The 10,965-nt window shown below is 41.6% G+C and overlaps 1 protein-coding gene across 1 annotated transcript in view; it reads right to left on the bottom strand.

The window, feature by feature from the left end:
- DNAL1 (dynein, axonemal, light chain 1) overlaps positions 1–8,877 on the bottom strand; it is an 11,257-nt gene extending 2,380 nt beyond the window's left edge. Inside the window, exons 1-6 of the mRNA XM_010153594.1 lie at positions 8,845–8,877; positions 5,857–5,966; positions 5,128–5,183; positions 2,314–2,369; positions 838–964; positions 285–431 (exon numbers count right to left, since the gene is read on the bottom strand). Of these exons, the coding sequence (XP_010151896.1) occupies positions 285–431; positions 838–964; positions 2,314–2,369; positions 5,128–5,183; positions 5,857–5,891 (421 nt within the window). The 5' untranslated portion in view covers positions 5,892–5,966; positions 8,845–8,877. The remainder of the gene's footprint in view (positions 1–284; positions 432–837; positions 965–2,313; positions 2,370–5,127; positions 5,184–5,856; positions 5,967–8,844) is intronic.
- Positions 8,878–10,965: the final 2,088 nt, after the last annotated feature.

Genomic DNA, 10,965 nt, shown 5'->3' with positions numbered 1-10,965 from the left:
TGGATGAGGCGTTGAGCAACCTGGTCTAGTGGAAGGTGTCCCTGCCCATGGCAGGGGGGTTGGAGCTAGATGATCTTTAAGGTCCCTTCCCACCCAAACCAGTCTGTGATTCCATGACAAGAGGGGGATGTTCATGCATTTAGTGAGCCTAGTGCTGAATAACTCCAAAGACAGGAATATTACTGGGCATGCAGATGAATTTCTGAGGTTATGACTCATTTCCCTGTGGTTTTCTTTATATTAAGCTGTTAACCCACACCGGTTGCCTCGTGCACCAAACTCACCATCCAGTTTTTTCAGATTGGGTACCCGTTTGGTTGCTTCTTCAATCCAATTGTTCTTCTGATCAGAGGCGTATTTCTCTTGCAGTGGGTTGCCTACAAACACCAGATCCTCTAGTAATGGCAGCTCTGCCAGTCTCACAAACTCTGCTGCAACCACAAAGGTGAAAACACCAACCAGATTGTGGAACACGGAAAGTACATTTGCACCAAACCTTCCTTTCCAACTCAGTGCAAACATAAACAGCATGGGATACAACAGGAGAGGGATCACTCGGGCTCGAACTGGCATCAGGTTTAAGAAGAGGTATGCATTTTAAAAGTAGTCTGAGAAAGATGATTCACAGAACCAGCTCCATGGGGGTCAGAAGTTAAACTCAATGGTCTATTTTTACTCTCTTGCGTAAGTGGGTATTTAGGGCCCCTGCACATGGCTGCAGGCTTATCAGTGAGACTTGAAGCCCTGTAACATGCAGAACTAGCTCTCACTGGGTGACTTAACTCATGCATTCACCATGCTACAGGAGAAGTTGGAGAATAGAGAGGCGTGGCTTACCCCAGTCTTTCACCAAATTATTTGACATGTAAAGAACCTTCAGCTTCTTCATTACACGGATACCCCTCAGTTTCTCAATGAAGTTGTAGGAGATCCACAGCTCCTCTAAAGTATCTGCAACTGCCTCCTGGAAAATGACAGGACTACTCAGGTAAGCAGAAGTGTGTCTTCCTCATTCTTCAGATTCTCTCTACACCCCCTACAGAAAATACTAAGGTATATGGGTCCTCGTTGCCTTTTAAGCAGGTTCCTAATTATGCATGACAAACACTCATGCGAATTAAGAGCAAAGGATCTGAAATATATTTAGAGGACAGAAATCACAATATTAGAGTAAGACAAACAGGAGTAGTTATTCTTAAGGCACGGGGGCAGAGGAGGCAAATTTGGCTGCTTGTGCACTGCAAGTATACACGGAGTGAATGCAATTCAACAGCTACTTTAGAGGGGGGTTTATATAGTACGAGGGAATGATGCATTTCAGGTGCATGTATGGTTGTGCCTGTCCGCCAGCAGTTGCTTTCATAATTCTCTCAGAGCACTGGGACAGGCTGCCCAGAGAGGTGCTGGAGTCTCCTTCTCTGGAGACTTTCCAAAGCTGCCTGGACTTGTTCCCGTGTGCTCTGCTTTAGGTGATCCTGCTCTGGCAGGGAGGTTGGACTAGATGGTCTCTAGAGGTCCCTTCCAACCCCATCCACTCTGTGAATCTGTGAGAGGTTTTTAAACCAGCCTTTACACACTGACTCTGCATTTCACACATAAGATACAGCATCTCTGGAGGTTGGAATAGCTTTGAAGAGAAACATTCTGGGGAAGCAACATGCTGTATCTCTTGAGGAAGAAAAGAATTTCTATGTTCATTAAATAAAAAAGCTGATTGAAAAGGAGTCCTTCTGCCCTTAATTCAAGTGTTACAAAACTGATCCAATTCTTTCCTCAATAAATTTTCCCCTGCCTGGTAGACTTAGTCCTGCCACCATCTTCTCCCCTAAAGCCGTATGGGTCCAGGTGCCAGTTAACAGAAAAAGGACAGACCCTCATGAAGTGTGAGTTCATAAGACTCCCAATACTTGTAGTAAAAATGCATCACCTACCTGTCTTCAGGTAAAAAATTCCCCATGCAAAAAGTCTGCAGGAATTATTTTCGTGTAAAGCCAGTGGAATTTGAAGGGCTTTACAGTTTTCAAATAAACATTCTGCTCATCTCTGTCAAAGACAATGAAATCCCTCTCTCTAAAATCCTTTTATGCGGTAAATTAGACCCGAAGAATCTCCAAACACGAAGAGTGTTTAAACAAAACAAAATGACTGTCTGAAAGTTCAGAAGGAACGTAATCAGATCACAGTGAAAGAAAAAAATAGAGTTATGCAATAATGTATATTCAGCAAAGACTTTTATGAACACAGGGGAATTATCCCACATATTAGACAGCACTCCCTTTAGTTAGAGAAGACTTGATACTAAGAAGCGCATACCAATCCATTCAAGTTCTTTATGTTGTTTCTTCCCAAAGACAGAATCCTCAAATTTTCTGTAACAGACAAACAAAAGTTTCTTGTTAATAAATGTTGGTTTGATTTATTTTTTTTTTAAGAAGATGCTGTAAGTCAGGCCAAATGCCATATTCTGCTTACAAACTGCACTCTGAACAGGCCATTGTAAGAAAGAACGATGCAACAGAAACAAAACCTCCCGACCTACGCAGATCATGAGGAATGGATGCAGGGCCCAGCTCAGAAACACGCTCATGAATACAAAAGCTGCTCATGTGTAGGCTACCTGGGTGAATTTCAGTACAGACAAATACTGAATAAAAATGGTTATTTCACCTTGCACCTGGCCTCTAACTGCTGACTGGCTAGTTTTGATCTTACACAGTGCACACCCCTTCCTCTCCAGGCAAATGTTCCAATTTTATCATTTTAAGGCAGCAGATTGGATTTCCATAAAAGAGGCAGCACATAAAGCTGCCTTACAGAAGCCTGAGGAGAGGTATTTCAACTTAGTCTAGCACCCAGACAGAGCTCCTTTCCAAGTGAGCTGTTCTTGCTGGGGCTGCGTGCAATCCAGTGTAACTCAAAGTGATCACAAAACAGCAGTCTTTCTGCATTTCGGTTTTCACACAAGCTTTCTTGCAGGTGTAAATAAGCAAACTGAGCAGCAGCATGTAGACGGGTTGTCTTTGGATCTACACCTTTCATGAATGTTTTAACACTTCTCCTTAACTGCATTAAGGACGAAAACAATTAATGATCTTGTTTTTCATAATGACTGCAAATACACGGTAGAATAATTAATGGCAAGACCAATGAATGTTCCAGCCAAGTAGCAACAGACACTCCACAGGCAGCACAGGTAGTGCCTAGAGGTCGCCACGGATGAAGACTCAAGAGCAGATAGCTGCATGTTCTGTCTCAAGAAACGCAAGGATAAAACCACACCTGGCAAATATTTTGGAAGAGGAAGATTCGTTTTCATTAAAAGGTTGAGGCACAATGAGAATTTTCTTTTTCTTTTTAAACACAACAGCTTAATACGTGACCACGCTCAAAAAACAAAGAATCAAAATCAGTAAGTCTAAAGTCTATGACAGCTAATACTCTCCAGAATATCCTTAAGGATCCCCATCCACAGGGGAGAGCGCTGGGAGAGGGCCTTTTGGGCTAGCCAGCTATTCTCTCCATAGCTCACATTTATAAATTAGAAGTTTGCACTAGCTTTTGAGATTTGTAGGAAATGAAAGGATACTCACAAATAGAAAAATGACAGATTTCTTAAAAAGCCATGCCTTAAAATTGTTTCTAACTGCTGTTACTCTTCTCATTGCTCTTGTTCTGAGACACTCCAGTTTGTAAAGGAAGAAAGATCTCCCTCGTGGAACATTTACTTTTTAAAAAACAAAACTAACGCTTGCTGCTGGTGTCTAAAAATGCCATTCCCCACATGTACAGACAGAGGGGTGTGACTCTTTACACAGCAGAACTATCCTCGACATAACTACAGTATCAGTTATATATATTAATACCAGTATTTTCTGTCCGAAAAGAGTGTAGATGTTTAAAAAGATTTCTCAGCTTCCTCTCTGCAGTAAGCAACAGCACAAGTGTACTAATTACTGGCTTGTTTTTCACAGCTATAAGCACTGCTTTCTCTCTCTTTCACAGAAGCCAGCAGAGGTGACTTCCTCATATTCTGTACCTTTAAGAGACAGATCACATAGTTCTAGTTTGTCTGGCTTTAGGATCAAATACTTGGTATCGACTGGAGGTTTTGAGTCTACATTTTATTAATATAAACAGTTAGGGTGCTTTAAAGGCTTTTAATGTTTTATCCCACTAAAAAAATGTATTGGTTTCCCTTATATCTGCCTAATCATTTGTTGCTCACAACAGAGTTACTCAAATGGAAATACTGCAGTACAGTTATTTGGAAAGACTACTGGAATATTTTTTCCCTGATTAGTATTTGAAAATTTGTCGAAATCTGAGTATATTATGAAAAGCAGTAAGTTCATCAAGCTCCTTGACAGCCCCACTGGCGTGTAGTTGGTGAGGATGGGATTCCAAGTTCCTTGTCTGTCCACCTGGCAATTTGATGGGGACAGAAAAGCCTGAGAGCGCCAGCCCCAACTTACAGCTCTTTGCCAGCCTCATGCCACAGAGTCAAAGTCTTGAGGACAGACCAGTAAGACTTCTGTCCAAGAGTCAGTAAGCCAGCAAGTTTCAAGGTGTCATAGACAGCTGCCCATGAAATAAAAGTTCAGTTCCACTTCCAGACAGATGGCACATCCCTTTCGAGTAAGAACAACATCAAACCGACTATATCCAAACCCTCTGCAAAGTGGAATGGCATTTTTCATCCGGATCTACAACACCCTAACCTCACTCCAAGCAATGCCACAGTTACAGGGTTGTAGAACTGCAGACCATCTCCATTGTGAGCAAGGCCAATGCGTCATTAAGTCACTCTGGCTCCGTGTCGAGTATCACAACTCAGGCCCTCTGGAGGGTACCAGGTCCTTTCCGAATGGATTGTTTTGTTCTAAACTCGCACAGTGAGACAACTGCCCAGGCCAATGCACGGGGATACGTGCTTTCATACACCATTACTGCTGAATGCGCATTCTGCAATAAGACCAACATTTTAAAGGTCACCCGTAGTTTTCCAAGAGGAAGGAATTAAAAAGGGTAAGAACGGGTATAAAGCTGGTCACATATAACAAATTATGATGTGGGTCCTATCCAAGCAACTAGAAAATAAACGTAATGGATCACTGGCTTGTCACTTACTTAGGCTGTTCAAGTTGGCGATTCTTTCAATGCAGTTTGTAGACAGCGATAGTTTCCTTTAAAAGCAAGAATAATCAGTTCACAGTGTACAAGGGATGACTAGATCAGAAGAGTTCAACGTTCAAAAAGCCTTGCATTAGCAATAATTGTCTGTCTTCTCTCGTTAGATGGTAAACTAACTAGATGTGCAAACAGATTCCAAATATCCTCAAACCATGCAACTTTATTTAGCTTCTGGGACAGTACCACGAGTCACTTACACAACATACTGGATTATCTTTTTTACACCTAGCCTTAACAAATGCATGGACATTTATTTCTGAAATGGCTCCAATTTCATTCTGAAAGTCCTGGTTATGCCTCTTTTTTTTTTTTTTTTGCACAAATTTTGGAATGGATCATAAATGTGCCAGTTGGCTGCTAGACTCCAAACAGGTACCTGTAATTATATACTGGTAAATAATACACCCAATTTTCTGGGGACAAATATCAATACAAAATCTACCCTAATACCTTCCCAGTTAACTGATGGGGATTTTAGAATTAAAAAGTGGAACTGTGTGCGGAAAGAGACGATGAGCTGAAGAAAACAAAAGAGAAAGCTGCTGCTTTGAAGGCCACACTTAAACACAGTAAATACATATTTGTCCAGTGGACAGCAGAAAAACTGAAAATCAATAAAAAGTGAAGAGAATGTTTGGTTTCCAATCTGTATTTAACTGAACTTACTCGCAGTTAACAAGCGCAGCGAGAGATTCATCCATCTTCTCTACAGGAGGAATCTGACCGTACAGTTTCACTTCCTTTGCCTCTGATGCCTTCTGGCCATTTTTTTCTTCCTAAAGAGAAGAGAAAGTGAAGAAAGATGTTCACTGCCACAGGCATTTACTAAGCATTACTGTACTAAGAAACTACTATAAAAGTAATTACTCTAGAAGTGATTCCAGTATACAACTAAAAGATATTACTGAGAAGAGAAAGGATTTTGAATACTGTTTATCAAGATTCCTGCTAGAGTAACATGATGAGGGGAAGGCTAGCTTACTTTCAAGATATTAAAAGAATTTACCCATTACATATGCTTTTTTTTTTTAATATATAAGTTGTGTTAAACTTGAGCAATTTAATTAAAGGATCCTCTGCCGTAAAGAAAAGGAGAATTGATGAGGGTTTAAATTTCAGAATGAAGGTGCTTCCATGGAGACTGACATATAGGAGTCTCACGTAGGACCAGCCTGTAGCAGAAGCTGATTCTTAAGAGCTCTGACAGAAAAATCTTCCCACTCACCCAGAAAACTCAGAACTCACACCACAAACTGAACACAGGGGAGTGTGTTTTGGGGGAGAACTCAATGCACAGAGTCAAGAATCTAACAAAATAAAATTCTAATTTGCCTTTAAAAAGAGTGGAGGGTAGATTTCAGACTTCAGAGAACACAGCAAAGGACAAATTTCCTATTTGCAATCTAGGTTGATATTTTTCTAGATTAAATACTTTATAAAGTTCAGAGCTTCAGAAAAATGCTCATAAACTCAGCATTTGGGTTTATTAGAAAATGCAGTCTATGAAATCTTTTAAAATTCTGAACTGACGGCAACTATTGACTGAACACTTGGAACAAGTATCTGTTTTGACAGCTGCCTCCCTGACAGCACAAAGGGAGCATTTCGTCAACTCACCCAGTGTTCAGTGGGAGGACTGGAGGCCCATTAACAAAGGAGAAAAATACTCGGCGCTTTCAAAACAAGGACTCTTGTTGTCTCCCCTGTTTTTATGCAGCTACTGAAAAGTGAGATAGCTGAGGTCTGCCTTGCTTTATATGGCTACTTTGTAAGGAAATGAATGGCATCCCAGAAGTCTGCAAGAATCCCACAGCACAAGATCAGGTTTTGATGACATTATTTTCTCTCTTACGTATTTAAAAAAATAGCATGTTGCCTTGTACGTTTACATATTCCAGTTTCTGTCCAAATTCAGTGTGATAATATTTTACTAGTAAAAATTAAGTAAGAATGTCAGTGTTTTGCTAGAATATGGTGAATGTGTTCAAACTAGATCACTATATAAACGTGAAACTTCTGGGTTTTTTTCTAAGAACAACACTGTAGCTATTTGCCTTTATACTCAGTTTATAATGTCAGTTTTTACCAGCAAATAAAAATACATCATTTTTCTTTTAAACGTGAAAGGGAGAGAGCTGCCAACACAGACTGTGGCCAGCAGTGAGCACTGGCAGGGAGAAAATTAATCCTGACTGCCGCTCACTTCTGGAAGAAAGGCCAGCAGAACGACCCCAGTAAACCACAGAGAAACCACAGGTAGGACAGACACTTTTTTAAGAACAGGTTATGTGTTTGCCAAGACAAAGTTGTTCCGACTTAACCCATGTCACCCTGACTGTAGGGCACAGGTAAGCTCTTATGTCAAAGGAAAGAAAAACATCCAGAATGTAACACAAGACCAGATCCAGTTTTACAAGTCACATGGACCCCGATTAGGAGTAGTAAAAGGAGGATTTGGACCCACCCTCAATAACATGAACAGAAAAGCAAATTCGGCACTTCATGCCCCTCTTTTGCGGAAACTCACTGACAGGGGTCTAGGATCAATAAGAGACGTGTGACAGAGGAGCAAACGGAAAATACATCTTCAATAGGAAACACGGAGTTCAGAGTGAGGGAGGAAAAGCAACATTTTTTAAGTCAGCTGACACCTCCAGCAATGCTGATGTCCACAAGTTGTTGCACTCTGGTTCTTATTTGGAGAGCAGGAGTGAAGTGGGATATACCAACATAACTGTAAAACCTCCCTGAAACACCAAAGGTGCTAAACAATGATAAAATTCAAAAGGGAAGTGATCTTCAATTACGGACTAGCACCTTGAGCTGCTGGTACAGATCAGGCTTTCAACTGTACCTGACCACACTGCCTCACACCCACATCTTCTAGACACCAAACCATCTCTAAATTCTTGCTCCAGCAGCTGGCCAGAAACAGCAGGAGAGCGCATGTATACCGAACAGCATGTCTCTGCCCTAACCTAAAATTCACTGAGACTGGGGAAAGATTCTCACCTGTTTTACTGGACTGGGAACCCGACCCCACCGCATCCTGTATCACCATTTGAAATTACATCCACATCCTTGCCAACAAACAGCTTTCTAGGAGGCTCCAAGACCAGGTTAGTCACCGCCCTGAAAGACTGTGTGTATTAACACAGTACTTTAAGAAGAAAACCAGGCAAGAAACTCTTTCTGAGTTAAGCTTTGCACAACATGAGGGACCGTATGTTAAAACACAAGAGTAGAAGTTTCGCTGACTTCAGTACAGTGAGAATTTCATGCTTGTTTATTCTGAGGAAGGACTACGCTCAGGTAAAATGAGCAGTGCAGAATTCAAATATAAAACATCCTCAACTTTAAATCTCTTTGTAGCCTCAGGCCTTCTATCAACGCATATTCAGCAGAACAACGCAGGACAGCAACACAGACTCATCATTACTAGCCATATCAATATAACAAGAACACATAGAAAGTCCAGCAGAATGTATTATACTTCAGTAATAATAACATTTTTACTTTGTGAAGCTTCTTATAGCAGAAGTTTCAAGTGAACATATTTCTTACAATAAGTTTGAAAAATAAATGTAGCTGAATACAGCCCAAACCCATGTCATGGAATACTGCAAAGCAGCTAGATACTGTTCTAGTACTTACCCATTTGGCTAGAGCTTCTTTGATAGTTGTTGCTTTTGCCTAGAAACGAAACAAATCTAAATGAAAATTCATTGCAAATTTTCAGTCGGCATGTTCACTGCAAATCTATCTCCTCTCCCTCTCCTGCTTGCCTACCCCCTTCTACCGCTTCCCTGTATTATCTTCCTCCAGCTGAGTCTAAGGAGCTGGAACTCCTCTGTGGCCCATAATTTTATTTTCTGGGGTACTTGGTAGCATTTCAGAAGTAATCATTTGGCTTCAAGCGAGGACGTTATCTTCCTGATCTCACACTCTGCCCTGTGTGGAGCATGGGTTTGGGACACAGCTTGTTAGCTCTGATGGCAAAATTCAATTCAAAGATGTAAGTTACTACACTGAGAAATGTAGTCCAATGTTCTTAAACCCCCACACTTTCTATTATTGTGCATTAGTAACTTCCTGTCTGTGAGTAGACAGAATGATACAGCCTCTAAAGATTCACTGAGGAAAATAAGGTACATCTTGCCAAAAATCAGGAGCAATGTGGATCATTTGTTTCTCTCCAATTGTTTTATGTCGAGTCACATCATGTGGTGTGAAAACATGTATTACTCCACCAGGAAAAATCCGAGAGCTGCTGTACAAGGCTTTTTAAGGACTGACCCACTGACCAACTTTCTGCTGTCACTAACGCCAACTTTTCTGTCTCACATGAGAGACTTATCAAAACCACAGGATGATAGCCAAAACAGTGGTATATAGAGAAACTCTGATATATCCTAAACATTAAACATAATCCAAGATGTCTTTCAGATTAAAGAGGTTTGGGAGACTAATCTTTCATAAAATCTGATCAACAGCCTCCTCTCTACAAAACCAAGAGGACTCTAGTTGGGGCATTCCTACTTCTCTTCAGTGTAGCACTACCACATGTGGATAGAAGCAGCCTTTCAGGTAATCAGGTATCAAAACAACAACTCTAAAAGTTAAAAGCAACAAACTAACTTCCACCCAGAATCAGGGCAATCACCTCGGTCACAGAGCCTCAGTGTTGGGGACTTTAGACCCTTGGAAACTCTGGACCCAACAGTGAAAGACAGCAGTAGAGGCAGCGGCATATAAAAGCAAGGCTACAGTCCCTGAACACCCAGCAACAGTCTAAGACCCAGCAACAGCAAGGAGCCTGGGCACGCATCTCTGATATCAATATATGCCTTCTTGTAGATACACATCACTGGGCATCCTCTGATGTTTCAGCTGCTTCTGCCCGCTGACAGGCATTTATTTTGATCCTGCCTATACCATGCGACAGCTACCCCAGGTCCCACTGTAGGTGACCTGGCAAACTTGTGCCATGGCAGTATCTCCTCGGTGTCCGCTGCAGATAAACGCCTGCGTGACTTCCTCCTCCTGGTCAGATGATCATGTCCCTGGATCCCACTCCAACAGCCTCACTGAAACACAGTTAACAGCTACCAGTGTGCCAGCAAACACAACTGGCTTCCAGTTAGTAAGTTTTTCTGGACGGGAACTTCACTGGACGGGAACTTCACTGATTTTTCATAATCACGGTAGCCAATCGTTACGGCATTTGGGTACATGATCTCACTCACTCATCTGGAAAAAGATTTATACGACCCAGTGCCTACTTTTGTTTCAAACTCACACCTCAAAGCTGAGTGATCCCCATGAGCACGAGCTTCTTCCCTGACCTACGCTGACTTTGTGTCTCCTGTTGCAACACCCGATTTGGTGGAAATATGAAAAAATCAACGTAGTGGGTTATCAAGAGAACGCAGGAAATCAGGGATTTCGTTTTGTTCTTTGACGTGCACTTGAAGTTTCCATAGATAAAACAGTACCTTCTGCCAAGGGAGGTTACTTAAGGGAAACCTCCCTCTGAGAAGGCTACTTTCAGGGTTCCTCTACCCGCACACTGAACAATTTCCTATGGCCCTTAGACTAAAGAAAATCATGAGACTTCAAATTTTCAAAATGCCGAGTGACCGACAGCTGAAGTTGTCACCCCAAAGAGTCACCATCCACACGGCAGGAACACGGAACGTTACACCTTACAGGGAAAAAAAGCCCATGCCTGTACATATAAAAGTTGCATCTGAAGAAAATATTCCCCCACCCACC

Source organism: Eurypyga helias, unplaced genomic scaffold (assembly GCF_000690775.1).
Source record: "Eurypyga helias isolate BGI_N326 unplaced genomic scaffold, ASM69077v1 scaffold16956, whole genome shotgun sequence".
In the NCBI taxonomy this organism is placed as follows: domain Eukaryota; kingdom Metazoa; phylum Chordata; class Aves; order Eurypygiformes; family Eurypygidae; genus Eurypyga; species Eurypyga helias.
Note: the sequence above shows the minus strand (reverse complement) of the source record. Positions and strands in the feature narration are given on the sequence as shown.